The 21,770-nt window shown below is 35.7% G+C and overlaps 3 protein-coding genes across 3 annotated transcripts; 2 read left to right on the forward strand and 1 right to left on the reverse strand.

Moving 5' to 3' along the window:
• Positions 1-975: 975 nt before the first annotated feature.
• On the forward strand, positions 976-7,769 carry LOC107831995 (triacylglycerol lipase 2-like). Its single transcript, XM_016659795.2, has 9 exons — positions 976-1,641; positions 1,768-1,878; positions 4,335-4,475; positions 4,640-4,750; positions 5,572-5,715; positions 6,046-6,086; positions 6,177-6,256; positions 6,363-6,458; positions 7,169-7,769. The coding sequence occupies exons 1-9, from the start codon at positions 1,435-1,437 to the stop codon at positions 7,489-7,491; spliced, it is 1,254 nt and encodes a 417-aa protein (XP_016515281.1). The 5' UTR covers positions 976-1,434; the 3' UTR covers positions 7,492-7,769.
• A 1,866-nt stretch (positions 7,770-9,635) lies between these two features.
• LOC107831991 (basic blue protein) lies at positions 9,636-11,581 on the forward strand. Its single transcript, XM_016659792.2, has 2 exons — positions 9,636-9,910; positions 11,041-11,581. Exons 1-2 carry the CDS (start codon positions 9,742-9,744, stop codon positions 11,388-11,390), a joined length of 519 nt encoding a protein of 172 aa, XP_016515278.2. The 5' UTR covers positions 9,636-9,741; the 3' UTR covers positions 11,391-11,581.
• A 7,945-nt stretch (positions 11,582-19,526) lies between these two features.
• On the reverse strand, positions 19,527-21,549 carry LOC107831989 (small ribosomal subunit protein bS21c-like). The gene is made up of 3 exons (XM_016659786.2): positions 21,089-21,549; positions 19,607-19,710; positions 19,527-19,552 (listed from the first exon to the last, which is right to left on the reverse strand). Exons 1-3 carry the CDS (start codon positions 21,547-21,549, stop codon positions 19,527-19,529), a joined length of 591 nt encoding a protein of 196 aa, XP_016515272.2.
• Between the last annotated feature and the right edge of the window lie 221 nt (positions 21,550-21,770).

The raw sequence follows: 21,770 nt of genomic DNA on the forward strand, positions 1-21,770 counted from the left end.
CTTTTCTAGTAATTTACAGAAACACGTGCGAGTCGTTTGGCTAGCATAATCCAATTTCAACTGAAAAAATGCCGAATTAGTTGATGACCTTAGATGATTGGAAGAGAATGTTAACAAATAGAAAATGCCATGCCTGGTATTTGTGTGTAATTAGCGAGAAGAATCAGAAGATATTTAATCTACTATCATTATAGATAAAAGATGGATCAGTTCAAGGACTAACTACGTAGAACTAGTCAAAGCTATAAGATCACAAAATCACGTTTAACGGTTATTACAAAATGAGATGACATATTCATACTCGTTCTGCTGAACTTGGGCTCTGATACCTGTTGTTGGACTAAACTAGTCCAATTACACTCTTAACATGACGTGATATTGTTCGCTCCCAAAAAGTCTCACGCCATTAAAAGATCCCTACACCTTATATGTAGACTCCCAATTATGACAACCGAAGCCCGCAACCAGCTTCTTGTTGTGTGCATGTCGCCCCACACTATCACTCTGCCATCTTCATACTCGTCCTGTTGAACCTGGGCTCTGATACCAGTTGTTGGACTAAACTAGCCAAAAATACTCTTAACATGGTGTGATATTGTCCGCTTGTGGCCAAACCCGCATGATTTTCCTTAAAAGGTCTCACATCATTAAGAGATCCCTTCACCTTATATGTAGACTCCCAATCTTTTTAGTGTGGGACTTTATTCGCACACCCAACATACGTGCATATTTTAAACAAGTAGAAAACCTTACAAGTTGCAATAAGTATATCAGCCTTGAGATTTAGCTGGATTTGCGCACATATCTAAACATCAACAAATAAATATAATCTGCCCATTGTGTAGTCCTATATATATGGCGTTATACAAGGAGCCAAGTGGAAAACTAACATGTGTAACAACACAGGCCCCATATTCAAATTCCGCCAACTGTAAACCCAATTAATCTCTACATAAATTGAGTAAATTACACTAGTGAAAGTAGTTCGATTCAAAATTGTTAACAGTAATTCGTTGAGTTTCAACATCAAGAAAGCACCCCATTCCTGACTGACGTTCTACATTACTTAGCCTGCATGTTAATACTGATCAGTTACGTTGATCAAAAAAGGAGATAAGCAACCCATAAAAAATCCAAAATTTGGTGGGCTCCAACATCCATCCCCTCCAAATTCTCAGTTCCCACTAGAAACTGGTAATAGAACTAGCGGGAGAAAAGCTAAGTGACAAATTCTCCACACCTTTTCGAAAATCAAGAAATCAGAAACAAGATTGTCCAGTTAGTCAGTTGACGAATCGAGCGAACAAAGAAGAAATCGTTTTCCCACGTACCAATTCCCAGTTTTTGGCGCATTGCTAATTGCTCTGTTTCTTTCCGTCTATAAATTATTCTTCTTACTTTCAAAGCATCCCAATTTCACACACTTATAGTAAAATGGCGCTCCGTAGATTGTGGAATTTAGGTGTTTTAGGTTTTGTGACATTGATAATATTAGTGTTTGAGTCTCATCGAACATTTGGGTCCAGCACGAGAGGTCCTTTTGGCTTTCTTACTGGTGATAATGGCGTGAATGCTGCAGTACCAAGTGGTATGTGCGCCACTTTTGTGATTATTCATGGTTATAAATGCCAGGAATATGAGGTAATTAATTGCCAATTGATATCAGTCTCTGATCTACTCTGTTTTCAATGGCCACATCATAATGGCATTGTCCACCAGATTAAACAATGGATTTTAAATTTGTTTCTTCAATTTGGGATTTTTCAGGTTACTACTGATGATGGCTATATATTAAGTGTGCAAAGAATTCCGGAAGGGCGCGTAGGTGGTGGTGGGCAGAACAGGCAGCCAGTTTTATTGCAGCATGGGGTATTGGTGGTAAGCATGTTGGGACATACTTCGATTGTCTTAGTTTGACTTGACACAAACTTTAATATATAAGGTAAGACTTTTGATGTGGCTGTAAAACTTTTGAAACTTGTAGTTTGAAACACGTCATAGTATTTGTGTGGATTGATATGTTTCCTATACAGAAAATATTGAAATGTACCAATCTTTTTGAAACAGACTAATAAGAAATAATGTCAATCTTTTTAGACAGAAGGGTAACTTAGTATCAAAGCCTTTATCTTTCTCAAAGATATATCATGTCACGTAAATATATCAAAATAAACTAAATGTGGAAGCGTAATTCGATCCATAAGTACCAATGAAATTCTTTAATCTTATGGTTATTGATCTTTCAAATCAAGATGTTCGAATTTCAAAGAAGGCAACTCTCTCTTTTTTAAAAGTGGAATGCCAGAAAATAATCAGATATTCTAGGAAGGAGTATAATTTTATTAGTTTTAATTTAGTGCATCATTAAATTAGAACCTGAAATAAGTCATTTAAGCGTAAAAATTGATCCCTTGTACGTTGTTAGTTCTTAGGAGTACATTTCTTATAGGGAAATACTATGACAATTAGCTAAGTTCTGTCAGTTCATCTGTTGAACATAGGGATCAGAGCTTCATCTATTTCCTAATTCCTATTCCTCAGTAAGTTTATTTAATGTAAATTTGTGACTGTTGTATCCCTTGTTTCCCCCCGGCTAGTAGTACTACTACTACAACAACAACATAGTGAAAATTTCACAGGTGGGGTTTGAGGATAGTAGGATGTATTCAGCCTTACCCCTACGGCCCTATCCTAGGAGGGGTAGAAAAACTGTTTTTGATAGACCATCGACTCAAGAAAATGGAAGAAGCACTGATTCCCCCGGCAAAAATACTGCAATAAAATACTTGCATTATTTTTTCTAACGCCTCCCGCCAAACGACCCCTTAGTGAGAGAGGATTTGAGGTGTGAAACCTAAAGGATTTTGACACAAAACAGTAATACTGCGCGTATTTCCTCGTCATCTATCATTAACTCACTAGATGTACAATTTTCTTAGGTACAATTTGGCCAGCTTAGCAAAAGGAGACATGGCAGTTGATTTTTGTAAAATTTAAACATTAAACATTGTCCAATTTTAAACAAATATCTACTAGAAATTCGTTGTGATCCGTAATTTTAAGAAGAGGGAAAGATGAGCCCCCTTTCTTGTAGTGTAATGTATATCACTATTATTAGAACATAACAGAATAAATGATGTCAACCTGCAGAAATGAAAGCTCAGTTTGGAGCTCCCTCCATTCTTATCCCAAAATTAAGATTTTCTTGTTAACTAAGTAGGTAGTAGCTAGCCGTACGTCTGTACCTTAAGCTTTGCCACGTAATGATGAGTGCACAAAATTCCTCATTTTGTCTTGGACCCAATCCCATTAAATTTAGACAAATTAAGCAGATACTCAGATATGGCTGGCTTATTGGCCTTTTGCTTAGCTGCTCACGAGAAGGTAACTTACAAAACATTGATTTATATGCTTATCCGCAGAGGCAAATAAATTGCATTGCAGAAAAAACTCTGTAAAAAATGCAGAAACAACTATGCAAAAATGCTTGTCACTCTTTATTTAAGGATGTAGCCAGTTGTCAATAAATAGGTAAAAATCATAGGAGACGATGACGACAATAACAACAACAACCCAATAAAATCCCACTAGTGGGGTCTAGGGAGAGTAGTGTGTACGCAGACTTTACCCCTAACCCGAAGGAGTAGAGAGATTGTTTCCAAAAGACTCTCGGCTCAAGAAGACAAAAGGAGACAATATCAGTACCACCACAGAAATTATAAGAAAAATGGCACCATGAAAATCAGAAGATTGATGTAAAGCAAAAGCGATAGCCAGTAAATAGACCCAGCACTATGAGAAACGAAAGAGTAATAAGACACAACACATAAAAATAAAAAATTATAGGAGACTAGGGTTTAAATCCTAAGAGAAACCAAAAAAAAGAACATTGTGATTTTTTCTCATACTAAATTTTGATGGCAAATTTATCTGACTCACAGGGGCGGAGCTAGAGTGTAGCCGGCGGGTTCGGCCGAACCCAGTAACTTTAGTTCGAATTCAGTATTTGGCTTAAAAAATCCATTGAATATTCATAAATTATTAATTTAGAACCCAATAACTTAAAACGATTAGAATTACGAACCCATAAGCTTGAAATCTTGATTCCGCCTCCGCTGACTCATATACTGGCAGAAGATAGTAAATACTCATGAATGAAATAGTTACTACGGGTAGGATTTACCTTAAAGAGGCAAAGCTTGTCTCTGAGTAAATATGGCATATTTTAATATACCAAAACGAATAGTACAAGATTTGGACACGTACGGTTAATATTTCAAACTAAAATATTAATTGCAGGTGAAGTAAACAAAATTTTGGACATTATTTTGCAGGATGGAGTAACGTGGCTACTAAATTCACCAGAACAATCACTAGCAATGATTTTAGCAGACAGCGGTTTTGATGTTTGGATTTCCAACACCAGAGGAACAAGATACAGTCGTCGTCATGTGTCTCTTGATCCTAATAATCCGGTATTTCTTACAATTCCACGTTAATCAATAACATATTTTTAATCCTTAAAAATTAATTATATGGTTTTTAACTGTCATTTCTAATGATAAGAGAGATATTAGGCTTGTTAAAGTAATTTTTAATCTTAAAATATATTATTTATCTAAGTTGCGGTATACACCAGGACTACTGGAATTGGACATGGGATGATCTTGTGGTCCATGACTTACCCACTGTCATTAACCTTGTTTTCAATCAAACTGGACAGAAGACTCACTACGTTGGCCATTCATTGGTAAGTTTTAGAACAGAAATAGTCACAATTTCAAAAGTTATCGAAATTTAGTCATTTTTTATGTAAAGTTAAATTTGAATGAACTGTTCAAAATCCGAAAAATACTCTAGTATAATTATTGGAGTTCCAGCATAAGTATACTAGAACTCCAGCATATTATAATAGAGTTCCAGCATAAGTATACTGGAACTCCAGCATAATATATTGGAGTTCTAGTATAATATACCGGTCCAACATAATATGCTGGAAGTTCATACACAGGTGCTCCAATCTCCAGTATATTATGCTGGAACTTTCCGCGTGTTGGAGTTCCAGCATAAGTATAATGGAACTCCAACATAATATATTAGTGTTTTAGTATAATATACCGGTCCAACATAATATACTGGAAGTTCATACACAGGTGCACCAATCTTCAGTATATTATGCTGGATCGATCCCTGTTGCAGCAAAATAATTGCTATTTTTCAATGACTTTATAAATGCTGACTATTTTTGAATAACCGGTCCGAATACTGGCTAGGCACTATTTTTACCAGAAAGTCAGAAACTAATCCGAATCAATTCATGTAACAACTCAATCCACTAGTGAATTATCTGTTTTATGGACATATGCATGCACTGTTTTAAAAACACGTCACTAAAATTTGATGTGTTTTCTTCATATATATGGCATCCAATATTTCTAGTATATTTTCATGTGGGATTTGCGTAAAATGGTATGTCTCAGTTTACGCGAAGACTTTCATAAAGGAATTATTCTTTCAACTTCTAGTATATAATTTATAAACAACTAATATGGTTGAATTTTGAAATTATAGGGAACATTGATAGCTTTGGCGTCATTCTCCGAAGGAAAACAAATAGACAAGATAAAATCAGCAGCTTTGCTCAGTCCAATTGCTTACTTGAGTCATATGACCACTGCACTTGGCGTCGTTGCAGCCAGATCATTTGTTGGCGAGGTAAAAGCAAAATTAATTAATTAAATCATCTTTTTTAATTACATTTATCTTTAGTGGAATTCATTTAATTAAACTCAGAGGGGTTGCTCTGATGGTAAGCAACCCCCACTTCCAACCAAAAGGTTGTGAGTTCGAGTCTCCCCAAGAGCAAGGTGGGAAGTTCTTGGAGGGAAGGATGTCGGGGGTCTATTTGGAAACAGTCTCTCTACCCTAGGGTAGGGGTAAGGTCTGCGTACACACTACCCTTCCCATACCCCACTAAATGGGATTATACTGGATTGTTGTTGTTGTTTGTTGATAATACTAATTTTGGCGTATCAATGTCAACAGATCACTACAATATTTGGTCTTGCAGAATTTAATCCAACAGGGTAAATCACTTATGACTAGCCAGCTAGTAGTCATTTTTGGTTTTCTCCTCCTTCTCAATTGATAACAATATAATATTTGTTATTTTTCAGTCAACCTGTGTCTATTTTTGTCAAGGCCTTGTGTGCTTACCCTGGAGTAGATTGTTATGATTTCATGACTGCACTTACTGGTAATAAACCTAATTTAATTAGACATATTCTTCAATAATTGACAAAGTCATTTCCATTTGCTACATTTTTTAAAAGCTTAATTAATTACTTTCCACATGGATATAGGGAAGAACTGTTGTCTAAATGCCTCCACTGTTGAGCTTTTCTTGAAGAACGAACCTCAACCCACATCGACAAAGAACCTTGTGCATTTGGCTCAAAGTAAGTCTCTTCAATAATATTTGTGCTAACACCTTGATCGTAGTATATTTTGTATGACAAGTTTCATTTTTCATGAAATTTATTTTTCACCAAAAACTCATTTTCTAATGTTTAGTTGTCATCAAATATAGAAAAACATTTTCCATCAAAAAGGGAGTAAATGACTTTCTTCTCCGGTGCAAATTTTTAACAAAACACTATTCAATTTTCTAATAGTACTATTAATTTCATTTATATTTTTTCAGAAAATATTTTTTATTCACCAACCAAACACGGAAAAATACGTTTACCATGAGAAATGTTTTTAACACTGTACAAATTTGTTCAAAATTTTATGTTTTTTTTACAAGAAAGTTTTATTTTTACACATAAATTTGAAAATAACACAACTAAATTGACCAATTTCCATCGAGGAACATGACTTCCGTCATATTAAACACACTAAAAGGGCAGTCCGATGCACTAAGCTCCCGCTATGTGCGGGGTCCAGGGAAAGGTCAGACCACAAAGGTCTATCATACGCAGCCTTACTCTGCATTTTTGCAAGAAGCTGTTTCTACGGCTCGAACCTGTGACCTCCTGGTCACATGACAACAACTTTACCAGTTACATCAAGGCTCGTCATATTAAACACACTATAGAGCTTAACCATTTATTTAGTCATATGCATGTTGCTACTTATTTATCTTAAACTATGTAATTAAATGCAGCTGTTAGAGATGGAATCCTAAAGAAATATGACTATGGGAGCAACAACTACAATTTGGCACATTATGGTGAAGCTAAACCTCCACAGTATGATTTGGCAAATATCCCTCGAGACCTTCCACTGTTTATCAGTTATGGAGGCCAAGACGCACTATCTGATTCTAAAGATGTCGAGACGTTGCTCGATTATCTCAAGTTGCACGATGTTGACAAGTTACACGTTCAATACGTCAAGGATTATGCTCATGCTGATTTCATTATTGGAATCACTGCTAAAGATATTGTCTTTAACCAGATTGTAAACTTCTTCAGAAACCAACACTAAGCTAATCATCCCTTTCATCAAACGGCGTTTGATTATCAGAACGAGAATCTCCTCCCATCTGCCCCTTTCAGGGAACAAAAAAGAGATAGATAGGCAGAGAGATCTAGAGAGAGAGAAAGGAACGAAATAAAAGAAAAGAAAAGAAAGGAAAGGAAAGGGAATGATCAATGATGGAGTTTTTGTATGTACAAAGTCAGTTTGCATGCTCAAGTATTAAGAAATGAAAAGATTTCTACAGACTACTATTGCAAAACTGATCAATCTTCTAGTGTGTCTAACACCTTGGGAACTACAAATAAAAAAGACTGGGAGAGTAAACCAGCTCTTTCCACGAGACAGGGTAATTTCATACATGGTCATATCATTATTATTTTTTCTACACAACAACAACAACAACAACAACAACGACAACGACCTAGTATAATCCCACGAGTGGGGTCTGCAGAGGGTAATATGTACGCAGACCTTACCTCTACCCCGAAGGGTAGAGAGGCTGTTTCCAGGAGACCATCGGCTCAAAGTCATATTAGTAAGTAGTAATGATTATGTTTTTTTATACAAAAATCATAAAAATTTTACTAACTCACACAAAAATCATAATGACCGAAAAATACAACTTTCTAATAGTAGTTTTTTATTTCTCATTCCACGTTTTGTATTCTTTATTTTCAATTTAATTAATAAATTATAATTCAATTAAAATAGGAATGATCCAACCCGACCCAATCTGATTCGGCCCCCACGAGACGAGATTGTTGAAATTCTCTTGATGTAAATTGGGGTAATATCACTATTACGTGCCAGAAACTATTTATATTTAGTAGCCGAAAAAGTATATAAAACTTGTATAATTTTTGTATATAACATACAGAATGTATATATATATATATAAAAAAAAATATATATATTTTTTGACTATTATTTTAAAAGCGGTTATACAGTGTTATTTTCCTACGAAAATTGATGATTATTAGCTATCGATCTAGAAGAGCACGAACAATCACCAATTATATATCTTCGCTAATGATTTTGACTTCACATTTAAGGAAAGCAAAGATTAAACAGGCAAAAGGTGGTATTATCATTTCAAAAGAGTCATGTGTTGGCCTACAAATATACAAGTCTTTCGACTATTAATTAGTTACTAAATCCAAAAGTAATCTGTTGCCAAAATTCTACTGAAAATTAGCTTCCTTTCGCTATATTTCATCAATAATAGGAAATCAATAGCACCTAACTGACATAAAAAAAAAATTAGACTGGTTACTTAGATTAAAACCCAAGTCTCCGAAATATCAGTGTACCAACCATAATTATTTCCTTAACGTCCCCTATCACACTCAACTACCTAAGTTTGTTGACAAGCCCATTCTCCTATGTTTGGACAAACAGACACCAAATTGTGTGAACATGATCAAGCAGATAAAGAATAAACCATTTGTTATCATTTTTTGTTGGCAATCCGCTAGGCAAACGTCTAGGGCTAAGTTTTTTATTAATAAAAGAACAGAAAAATACAACAAATAGGAAAAGTACAAATAAGGGGGACAATAGCACCGGTATTGTTACCCATATGCCCTGACTATATAATCACTCATCTGCGCCTCACACTGCCTTATGATGACAGCTTCATGTAGAGGATTCATGGTGTAGCTGTCGGCAACGTCTCACGAGGGCATATAATCTCATAACCGTGTGGATATTTTCCAAAGGCATAGGACCAAGGCAACACAAACCGGGCTAAATCTTACCTTACTAATCCTATTGAGGCAAATAAAAAGCCTCGCTTACTAACAAGTATGTAAAAAGAAAGAACTGGAAAGAACCAAATATTTAATGATCATCACAGAGTTTATAACATACTCTGTGATGATATTACAAATGAGTATACTAACATAATAGTAGAATAAAATGATGAAGGAATTAAAATGTTGTCCCTTCTTGTCCGAACTTGTAATTTCTTCAATTTGTAACTCTTTTTCATCACAATCTCAATTCTTCAACCATAAGACTTGTCACAAAAGTTTGGAATTACAAACAATCTTGAGATTCAAGATTGGTTGGTACCAAATCAATAAAATGGCAATCATGTCAGTACGTAGAGCTTTTAAAAACTGTATTTATACCATTGAAACTTCTCCTTATTTGCTATGCATTTAAATATATCAGGTTCATCTTAATTAGAAATAAACTAGTACTAGTACCTATAATAAGCTTGGCAAGTTAGGACAAAATCATTTTGTCACCAACATGGAGGCTCTACGAAAATCTTTGTTGATTTTTGCTATTGTTACAGTAATAATCCAGAATAAAGCAATGGCGGCACAACATGTTGTTGGGGGGAGCCAAGGATGGGATGAATCCACTGATTTCAACTCCTGGGCGTCTGGTGAGACATTCAAAATTGGAGATACACTAGGTTCGTTCATTGCTTTTTTCTTGTTCATATATACCAAAATTAGGGATAATAGCACTTTCGGTCTCTCAATTATTGATAAAATTTTGATTTTGATCTTTGTCTAAGTACAGTCAACCTTTAATTAAAATGTCCATCTTTTATCTTTGCGATATATGTCTAAGTACATTCGAGTATTCGACCTTTAACTAAAATGTCCATCTTTTATCCTTTATGTAGAAAGTATGTTACATCTATACTACATATAGGACTATATTACCCTCAAATATGGAGTAACAAATGCAAATTTAACATATACGTGAGTAACTAAATGCACCGCTAGAAGTTCAGCAAAAAACGACCACGATCGACCAACCAATTTTGGTCGGTTGGTCGGTTTTCCAAAATGTTTTAATTTTTAATTTTTTTTTACGAAACCGACCAACTTTGGTCGGTTTTGTTTAGCGCAAAAATGCGGGAAACTATTTTTGAGAGCCGCAAAATTTATTTTTCAAGAAACTGACCAACTTTGGTCGGTTTTTCATTAAAATAAATTAAAATTTAAATTTAAAAAATCGACCGAAATCGGTTGGTTAATTCGGCCGGTCATTTTAAAAAACCGACCGAATTTATTTTTTAATAAAAATGACCAACTTTGGTCGGTATAAATAAATGAAAGACAGTCTTAAAACAAAATGCACCAATTGTCTAGTGGTAGAATAGTATCTTGCCATATTACAGACCCCGATTCGATTCCCAAATTGGGCATTTTTTAATTACATAATTAAAATACCGACCAACTTTGGTCAGTTTCTTCGGCAATTGTTTTTTTTTTAATTTAATTGACCGACCAACTTTGGTTGGTATGCTCTTCCGACCTTCAAAATACCGACCACACATTAATGGTCGCGTTTTGGACGGTTATTGATCATTACTGACCAATTTTGGTCGATTTTTTTAGACAGTTTTTTTCGAATTTCTAGTAGTGATGGTACATGGTTAAGAATTTACAAAATTTGTAAAGATTCGCGAGCCGAGTGATCAGACATACATATTTCAATTAATTGAAGTTTAGATATATTTAGCCAGATATCACAACGTCCAATCATTTTCATTAATGTGATCAAGTTCCAACTTTTCAATATATTTTGCAGTATTTAGGTACAATCCAGGCCTTCACAGCGTTGTGGAAGTTGAGGGTGAAAGTGCATACAAGAGTTGTGATACAAGCAGTTCAGTGAACTCAATGAGTGCAGGTAACGATGTTGTTAAACTAAACAAGCCAGGGACTCGATATTTTGCCTGTGGAACAGCAGGTCACTGTGATCAAGGAATGAAGCTTAAGATCACAACTGTTACTGGAAATGCACCTTCTAATCAGGCTGCTACTTCTTCGAACCCTAGTTCTTCTTCTTCAGCCGATTCGCGTCGTTTTTCTACTGCGTTCTTCACTTTCATAGCAGCAATATTTACTCTACATATGGCTCTAGTCTTCCAGTTATAAGATAAACTTTTGCTTTATTTGGTTCTATGTTTTGCACTTGATGAGGCGGAGTATATTGCTGGTATTTATAGGGAGTGGAGTACTATGTTAATTTTGTCTATAAGTTGTTCATGTGTTGTATTGTAATTCTGTTACTTCAAATTTTGTAAGGAGATCAATAATGACAGCCATTTGTTTCTTTTGTTGTTTCACATTTTTTTTGACGTATCTATTAATGCTTTTCTTAGTGAAATCATTCTCCTGTGTTGGTTACCCTGAATTGTTGTAAATGTATTGTTCATTAGATGCTACCGGATGACAGGTATTTATTTTATTTTTATGAGCATCATTCTTTCCGGTTACAAATGAAACAGTTGTCTTCGGTCTTAGCTATTATTTGCCTTCGGTTCCACATATCACCCTCTTATGCAATGACTTAACATAGCATATTTCACCCTATACAGATAGTCTTCATGCTTTCCGGTGATATAACTTTGTGTCGTCGGAAAGTTGGTAGAAATATAATAATATAATTGAGCATAATTTTCATGAATATATAATTTAAATTATAAAAATACATTTATTTAAATAATTATTTTTATATTACGTGCGTGGAATATATATTTTACAACTTTTATTTTCTTTCATTCTAAATTGTGTAAATAAATTTTTGAATATTTATTGTTAATACTAAAATTATTATTATGAACACAATATTCTAATTAATTTTTTTACTATGCTCATTATTTTGTTATTCCAGCACTATATATGCTTAAATACTTTTACTTTTTTAATTTATAAATAAAATTTATTTATTCTATAGGTAAGTCCATAATATAAATTAAAAAGGGGAAATCATAATATTAAAAAGTTTTAAAAAAATAAAAAGAAGATAAATGTTTATAATTTAGAGGGTAAAATAGGTATTGGCAATCCAAAAATTGGAAAATCTAGTTGAGTGACCTTCTGAGTGTTATAGGCATAGTTCAGACGTTGTTACAAACGAAAGAAAAGTAACTTTAGGAGATAATTTGGAATAGTTGAGTGACCATTTGAGTAATGGAGTCCAATTTAGTTCTATCAAGTTCAAATTAGATGAATGAGATGCTTTCAATTCCTTGTAGTCTTTTAGATGAGCGGGTCTCTCATATCCAATAACGAAAATAAAAGAATTTTACACTGTCTAGTCAATTAAATGAAATTATTATCTATAAAAAATATGATTATTTCTAGAAAAATAAGACAATCTTACATACTATAACAAGTTAATTAAAATGCACAAGTTTACATTATCATTATATAAAAGTTAAATTCACATTTTTTTTGTGTTGCTATGCAAATTGGCATATTGGTTGGTTAATGGCATGACATGGGTGTATTTTGAAAGGATTGTCGAGGGAGTTTAATAAATATCCCAAAAGAGAAACCCAATCTGCAAACCTATTGGGTAAATAAAGGCGAGTAAACTAGATTCGTCTTAAATATATCAATTTACTAATACATGTTAGATGATTACATATAAATACTCAGATATTATAGCCATTTATATAAGTTAAATTGATAGAAGCAATAGAATTATATTTTCCTCGATCTACACGTTTTCACCAGAAAAAGATTGATTGAGATTGTTTCTCGGGTGAATTCATAGGTTATTACCACTATGGTACCGAAGTTTGTACTATTAATACACACAAAAAAATGTGTCATTTATTAATGGAAATTGATGTTTTAGTCAGCCAATCTCCAAGGATCCTGGGGCATGTAGCATTCTAAATATTACTCTTTTCGGTCCAAAATAAGTGATTTTTTTAGCTATTTTCACACAATTATTAAATTAACGTTTTAACATTAATTAGCAATGAAATTGACCATATTAATCTTTACTATCTCTTTACATAAATACTCCTAACACTATTTACTCCAAGGGCAATGTAGGAAAAAAATAGTTAATTCATTCTTGAAATATGAAAAAATCATTTATTTTGAACCACAACAAAAAATTCCAAAAATTACTTATTTTGGACCGGAGGGAGTAATATGACTACTTCTATTCAATTTAAAGTAAGATAAGATGCTGACTCCTGGGGCATGAAACATGTCAAACATTAGAAAACCTATTTATATGTAGTTTTAAGATACACCTTTTTTTTTTTTTTTTTTTTCAAAACCAATACTTTGCGTTACAACAGCAAAGGGTGTTTTTAACAGACGTGATCGAGCAATCATTTCTTCGTATGATACCAATTCGACCGTCCAAATTCTTATCCTAATAGAGTACCTAATAACCAAAAACCAGGGGCGGACCCAATGTTGCGGAAGCCAAATGTATATAGTGTGAATAAGTCACAATTACTATACCAAAAATTATGACAGCCACCAAATAATAAATAAGACAATAAAACAACAATAAAGGGAACACCAGAATTTACGAGGTTCGGCTAATTTTGCCTACTCCTCGGACACAACCAATATTTTATTTCACTCCAAAAATACAAGTGAAATAATACTAAAAAGAGAAGATACAAATGCCTTAAACAGATGAGAAGGCAAATGAGAGGTGTGTATCAATCCTAAACATTAGGCCTTCTTTTATAGGGGAAAAATCCCCCCAAACTTAACTCCCAACCAATGTGGGACTTTGGCATTTTGCCAAACTTCAACAAATCTCCACCTTGGCAAAATTTCACATTTTCAATTCTCTCTCAATAACAAATTTTGGTTGTGTCTTCATCTTCAATCTTCAGTGTTCAACAATGTTGATCAAATCCAAACAATGTTGAAACTTGACCGCAGTCACCACCTTTGTCAGCATATCAGCAGGATTCTCTGTAGTATGAATTTTCTTCACCGTGACTCTACCTTCTTCTATGATTTCTCGTACGAAATGATACCGAACATCAATGTGCTTCGTCCTTGCATGATAAACTTGGTTCTTCGCTAATTGAATAGCACTTTGACTATCACAAAAAATTGTGATACCTTTTTGTTCAACACCAAGCTCCTTTAGCAATCCTTGAAGCCAAATTGCCTCTTTCACAGCCTCTGTAATAGCCATGTACTCTGCCTCTGTTGTAGACAAAGCAACTGTTGACTGCAAAGTAGACTTCCAACTAACTGGTGCCTTTGCAAAAGTAAACACATAACCAGTAGTTGATCTTCGTTTGTCCATATCACCCGCAAAATCTGAGTCACAATATCCAACTACAAACTGATTGTCTTCCTGCTCAAAAACTAACCCGACATCTACAGTATTATGAATATACCGTAGAATCCACTTCACAGCTTGCCAATGCTCCTTCCCTGGATTGTGCATATATCTGCTAATAACTCCAACAGCTTGTGAAATGTCAGGCCTTGTGCAAACCATTGCATACATCAAGCTACCAACAGCATTTGCGTATGGTACCTTTGACATATACTCTCGTTCAGCTTCATCCATTGGCGACATAGTAGTACTTAGCTTAAAATAGGAAGCAAGTGGAGTACTAACTGGCTTAGTCTTGTCATCTATGCCAAAACGTTGAAGTACTCTCTTCAAATATTCCTTTTGAGATAAACAGAGTTTCTTTGAACGTCTATCTCTAATTATCTCCATGCCAAGAATTTTCTTTGCCTCACCCAAATCCTTCATCTCGAACTCCTTCTTCAGTTGAATCTTCAACTTATCAATTTCTTCCGAATTCTTGGAAGCTATCAACATATCATCAACATATAGGAGAAGATATACAAAGGAACCATCTTTAAGCTTGTGCAAATACACACAATGATCGTATTTGCTTCTCTTGTACCCTTGCCGCAACATAAACTCGTCAAATCGCTTGTACCATTGTCTAGAAGATTGTTTCAATCCGTACAACGATTTTTCAAGTTTGCACACCATATTTTCTTTTCCAGCAACTTTGAATCCTTCTGGCTGAGTCATGTAGATTTCCTCCTCCAAGTTTCCATGTAAAAACGCAGTTTTTACATCCATCTGAACTAGTTCCAAATCCAATTGTGCTACCAAAGCCAACATAATTCTAATGGAGGAATGTTTTACAACTGGAGAAAACACTTCATTGTAATCAATTCCCTCCTTTTGAGCATATCCTTTGGCCACCAATCTTGCTTTGTAGCGAACATCTACTTGGTTAGGAAATCCTTCCTTCTTTGCAAATACCCATTTGCACCCAATTGCTTTCTTTCCTTCGGGAGATTGGCCAATCTCCATGTATGATTCTGATGAAGGGACTGTATTTCATCATTCATGGCAATCCTCCACTTATCTTCTTCTGAACTTTGGACAGCGTCTTTATAAGTAGTAGGAACATCATCAGCTACAATTGAGGTTGCACAAGCAACCGTCTCTATGAGACGAACAGGTTTCGTTATTGTTCTTTTTGGCCTGCTGGTTGCTATTGATTCAAGTTGTTGTTGAGATTCCTGAGTTGGAATCTCCTCTACCGGCTCTCCTTCCAGAGGGTAATCTTCATTTGTTTCCTCCTCTGCTTCTTGTGTAGGAAAAATAAATTTTCCCTCAAACTCCACCTGCTTAGAAGCACCTTCATTTTGTTTGGTATCTTCTGTTACCTTATTTACCATAGCAAATTCATCAAAGGTAACATCTCTGCTGAATATTACTTTCTTTGTCATAGGGCACCATAAGCGATATCCTTTGACTCCAGAAGTAATTCCCATAAAAATAGCCTTCTTTGCCCTTGGATCCAATTTTGACTCCGTCACATGATAATATGCAGTTGAGCCAAACACGTGCAAAGAGTTATAATCTACAGCAGGTTTTCCGTACCATTTTTCAAATGGTGTTTTGCCATCAATAGCAGCAGATGGTAGACGATTAATGAGGTGACATGCATATGTAATTGCCTCAGCCCAAAATTCTTTGCCCAAGCCAGCATTGGACAACATACACCGTACCTTCTCCAGCAAGGTCCGGTTCATACGTTCTGCCACTCCATTCTGTTGTGGTGTATGTCTAACAGTGAAGTGTCGGACGATGTCATCATTTTCACAGACCTTATTGAAATGATCATTTTTGTATTCACCTCCATTGTCTGTGCGAATACACTTGATCCTCCTGCCTGTTTGATTCTCCACCATCGTCTTCCATTTGAGAAAAATTCCCAGCACTTCATCTTTGTTTTTCATTGTATACACCCATACTCTTCGAGAAAAATCATCAACAAAGGTTACAAAATAGTGCTTCCCACCCAATGAAGGTGTTTTGGAAGGACCCCAAACATCAGAGTGTACATAATCCAAAATGCCTTTAGTATTATGGATCGCTGTACCAAATTTAACCCTTGTCTGTTTCCCTTTGACACAATGCTCACAAAACTCCAAGTTGCAAGCCTTTACTCCTTTTAACAATCCTTGATCTGATAGAGTTTTCAAGGATTTTCCTCCAGCATGTCCCAAGCGCATGTGCCATAGCTTGGTTGCTTCTGCCTCTTTGTCGTCACTGGATGTTACTGTCGCTGTCCCAATAACTGTACTGCCACGATAGCGGTACATATTATTATTCTTCCGATTAGCCTTCATTACCACTAGTGCACCGGAGCATACTCTCATCACTCCATTTTCTGCAATGATTTTGAACCCTTTTGATTCTAGGGCTCCCACAGAGATGAGATTCTTCTTCAAATCCGGTACATATCGAACATCTATCAATGTTCTGATCATTCCATCATGGTTCCTTAATCGTATTGAACCAATGCCATATGAGGTAAGAGGGTTGTTATCCGCTGTGTGGATGACTCCATATTCTCCTTCTTGAAATTCCATGAACCAGTCCCTGTTGGGACACATATGATAGCTACAAGCCGAGTCCATCAACCATATGTCTGATGATGTTGATGACTCTGTTGTAACTAATGAGAAGTCTGAATCATCACAATCAGCTACATTTGAATCCATAATGGCCTTTCCATTGTTATGTTTGGCCTTATTCTTCAACTTTGGACAGTCTTTCTTCCAGTGCCCTTTTTCTCGACAAAAGGCACATTCATCTTTGCTGGGTCTGGATCTTGACTTGGATCTTCCCTTCTTTGTCCTCGTTTGATTTTGAGGACGACCCCTCACAAATAGTGCTTCTCCTTCTCCGCCCTTCTGTTTTTCTCGCTTTCTTTGTTCATAGCTGTACAAAGCCGAACAAACTTCTCTGAGAGAAACTTCGTCATTTCCATGGAGTAGAGTAGTTTCAAGGTGCTCGTACTCATCAGGAAGTGACGCCAACAACATCAAGGCCAAGTCACCATCATCATAAGTTGTATCCATATTTTGCAAATCTGTAACCAACTTATTGAAACTGGTGATATGTTCATTCATCGTGGTACCAGGAACATAGGTGAAGTGAAACAGTCTCTTCTTCATGTACAATTTATTTTGACTGTTTTTCTTCAAAAATTTATCCTCCAGTGCTTTCCATAATTTACTTGCAGAAGTTTCCTTTGTGTATGGATATTTCTGCTCTCTAGCAAGGTAGGATCGAATGGTACCGCAAGCAACACGGTTGATAATTCTCTAATCTTCTTCTCCAATAACATCTGGTTTCTTTTCTTCAATGGCCAGATCTAGCCCTTGTTGAAAAAGGACATCTAGAACCTCGCCTTGCCACATCCCAAAATGTCCGGACCCGTCAAATATTTCGACCGCAAATTTCGCATTTGACACAATTCTTGTCATAAGCGAAGATGCCAATGATGACGTATTGTTGACACTTGATGTAGATTCTTCTTGTTTATTGTCTCCCATCTTTGACACAAATATTATTTAATAGCTGACGACACAAATCAAGATTATTTCCTTTCTGGTGTGGAAGATCAGACTAAGCTGCAACCACAGAGCATACTCAGACAGAACCTTGACTCAGTTACCAAGATAAATCTTTTCTGATGTGGAAGATCAGACTATGCTGCAACCACAGAGCATACTTAGACAGTACCTTGGCTCTGATACCAATTGTTGCGGAAGCCAAATGTATATAGTGTGAATAAGTCACAACTACTATACCAAAAATTATGACAGCCACCAAATAATAAATAAGACAATAAAACAACAATAAAGGGAACACCAGAATTTACGAGGTTCGGCTAATTTTGCCTACTCCTCGGACACAACCAATATTTTATTTCACTCCAAAAATACAAGTGAAATAATACTAAAAAGAGAAGATACAAATGCCTTAAACAGATGAGAAGGCAAATGAGAGGTGTGTATCAATCCTAAACATTAGGCCTTCTTTTATAGGGGAAAAATCCCCCCCAAACTTAACTCCCAACCAATGTGGGACTTTGGCATTTTGCCAAACTTCAACACCCAAGTGGTGAGAGGTGGGTTCAACTGAACCCGCTTCGTCAAAAAATAATACTGTGTACATATAAATTATGGCTAAAGCAAGGTAAATTTTGTATAGAAATTATTTTTGAACCCGCTTATACAGCTTATATCGCTTATGTTAGTTATGGACTTCTCCGACTGAACCCGCTTGCACAAAATCTTGGGTCCGTCACTGCCAAAAACACATATAATTCACACAGCCTCCTCAACCCAAAGAAAAGAAAAGTAAAAATAGAAAGAGAAGAGAGCAAACATCCACCACAAAATCTGAAATCACCAATAAATCTAAAAGAATAAAAATTGACCAATCGCTACATTTTTTATAAACCAGAAATGGTTGTTTTCAACTTAAAAACTCGGTAGACAATGGATCACCTCTGTACCCTTCTCCGCTTAAGTACCAGACTTGTGTAACGGATTTTAACTTGTAATGTACGTCATTTGCATATAGTATATCGCCCGATATATTACCTTTGCCAGTGAACAAAAGCCTAGGGGCAAATGACCAATATCCTTGCACTTTGAAGTGAACATCTAAAAACGTTTTCATCAAATAAACCTGCTGCTTTTTACACAAGAACATATTTAAAACATCTGTGATACTTAAATTAGCAATGCCTCACACTAATATGTGATGTCTCCCTCGGATATTCTACAAGCAACTGAGAGATCAAAACCATGGAACAGCAAGGTAGTCGCTCGATCTAACACCATGAAGCAAGATTTAACAGTTATGTTTCCACTAGTAAGTTGCAACAAAAGAAACCAGTAAAATACTGTAAGGAAATAATCCCCACCGGATATGACATGAGTAGAAAGCCTCTACAGGATTGAAAATGAGCCACAACCTACCAAGATCCAAAAAGAAAAAAGAGCTGAAAATTGCAGTTAATTGGGGATACCTCCATCAGGAAGTTCCCAATTATCTCCATCATCATCATTCCTCTTGTTCTTGGATGTCTCTTGCTTATCCTGTCCGAAATTTCTTGATGGTGGTGGCCCACGTCTGTTCAAGTGAAGGACGTGAGGTTGATAAATAGGCACAGAAAATTAGTAAATTCGAAACATCTGTTTCGCATCTTAGCGTAAGTTGGTTCATAAGATTTGAATTAGCAGATAATGCATTTGAAAGAGCAACTTCCACAAAGCTCACAGATTAGTACCCTTTTGGATCTCATACATCACAAATCAAGCAAACGACAAGGTGCATAATGATCCACAATCTACATAGCTTTTTCCTTTCAAGATAAAATGAGCATAATCTTTGGCAAGAAACACAGGCTAGTAGAACTAAACTCTAATGTCAGAGGCGCAAAAACATAGAGCACATAGTGTAAAGGTTGTCTTTACAGTGGCAAAGATTTCAACTTTGAATATTTCAAAATCACTTTAGCTACCTCCTTCAAGCTAATGACATGAGAGTTAGATCGAGCGCAATGCAGCTTAACCAGAATTCCACCTATCTACAGATCAATCAATCAATTATCATTGTCAAATTAATTGAAGCTGTATGAATCCTCTGTATTCATTTTGCTCTAAGTTAGACTATTGCAATGTCCATCAACCTACGTAATCATCATCCTTTATCTTGACGTGCAGTGGCAGTGGCAGGATTTCCCTATGAGGGGGTTCAAAAAATGAAAAAAGTTAAAAAATTAAATGAGATTGTAGCTAGTAGGAATTGAACCAATGACCTTGACCACTAAGCTATGGCTTTGGGCTATGTTAAGGGGATTCAAAACATAATATATATAGAGAGAGATAAAAACAGATTTTACCTTATATATACAGTGTAATTTTTCGGCGAAGGAGTTCGGATAAACCGTTTCCGGCCCCCTAAATCTGCCCCTGCTGACGTGGACTGACTATATTTTACCAAACTCACTTTGACAGAAGTAAATTCTCATCTATCTACGAATTCAAATAATACACAGGAGCCCAAAACAAGTTCAGTATCCTCTACTTATAGAAGTTCTATGCAATATATTTACACAATCATGTCATTGTCAGCTAAATCGCTTCATGAGCATTAATTGGTAATCTATTAAAAATAGTAACTAACATGCTATCACATGTTAAAATTTACTGAAAGTGTAAAAAACTCTTTACACTGTTAATGTATATAACTTAAATCCCTACTTAAATAAGTTATATCACGTTAGTAACTATGAAAAATTGCCAACTAACGCGTACGAAGAAATTTAGCTGTAATTACCTGATAAGTGACTTGATCGTGTAAATAAATCATTTACACTGTCAGTGTATACAACTTAATCAAAACTACATTACTCTACTAACAAGATTCTAAGGAAAGTAAAAAAATAAAAATAAAGCAGCCAAAAACAGAGAGTAAAATGGGGAGAGGAGATAATCATTAGGATCACCTTCGACGATTACGCTTAGCAGCCTCACGAGTCTTGCGCTTATCTTTGTCTTGTGTGTTGTCAAAAAACCTCCTTCGCGTACATTCCTGAATAACTCCAGCTCTCATCACCTCCCTTCGAAAGCGACCAATAAGCTTTTCCTCGTGCTCATTATCATCCACAATTACCTGAATATTGTAAGCCGATCTGAAGAAAAGGGTATTTGCGTAGGCAAGAGAGGGACAAACAACGGAGGTAATATCAGAATTTGAAGACGATGATGATAATGGTAAAGGGTTGTGGTTATTACGGTCGTTGGTTGAGATAAGAGGTAGTAATAAATTAACCTCCTGGTTGGGGCTAGAAGATGAAGAAGAGAGGGAATCGGTGGAGAATTGGAGGAGAGGAGTTTTTTTTTTGGGGGGGGGGGGCTTTGAGGGAGTGAAGAAGGAGAAGAGATTGGCTATGGATGAGACTGCCATTTGAGAGTACAGGAATGGATAGAAGGGGATGACCCAAATAACTGAAAAAACAATTCTTTTTTTGTACGTAAATAATTACAACAACAATAACAATCCAGTATAATCTCACTTAATGGGGTCTGGGGAGTATAGTGTGTACGCAAAACTTAACCCTACCTTAGGGTAGAGAGACTGTTTTTAAATAGAAACTCGACATCTCTTTTTGGGAGACTCGAACTCAT

The sequence above is a fragment of the Nicotiana tabacum genome, chromosome 3 (assembly GCF_000715075.1).
Source record: "Nicotiana tabacum cultivar K326 chromosome 3, ASM71507v2, whole genome shotgun sequence".
NCBI lineage: Eukaryota > Viridiplantae > Streptophyta > Magnoliopsida > Solanales > Solanaceae > Nicotiana > Nicotiana tabacum.

Coding starts and splice junctions, on each gene's coding strand:
- LOC107831995 (XM_016659795.2), top strand. CDS start 1,435: ATGGCGCTCCGTAGATTGTGGAATTTAGGTGTTTTAGGTTTTGTGACA. Junction 5,716..6,045: donor CCAGATCATTTGTTGGCGAG/GTAAAAGCAAAA, acceptor CAATGTCAACAG/ATCACTACAATATTTGGTCT. Junction 6,257..6,362: donor TTTCATGACTGCACTTACTG/GTAATAAACCTA, acceptor ACATGGATATAG/GGAAGAACTGTTGTCTAAAT.
- LOC107831991 (XM_016659792.2), top strand. CDS start 9,742: ATGGAGGCTCTACGAAAATCTTTGTTGATTTTTGCTATTGTTACAGTA. Junction 9,911..11,040: donor CAAAATTGGAGATACACTAG/GTTCGTTCATTG, acceptor TATATTTTGCAG/TATTTAGGTACAATCCAGGC.
- LOC107831989 (XM_016659786.2), bottom strand. CDS start 21,549: ATGGCAGTCTCATCCATAGCCAATCTCTTCTCCTTCTTCACTCCCTCA. Junction 19,711..21,088: donor GCTAAGCGTAATCGTCGAAG/GTGATCCTAATG, acceptor TCACTTGAACAG/ACGTGGGCCACCACCATCAA. Junction 19,553..19,606: donor TTGGGAACTTCCTGATGGAG/GTATCCCCAATT, acceptor GGATCTTGGTAG/GTTGTGGCTCATTTTCAATC.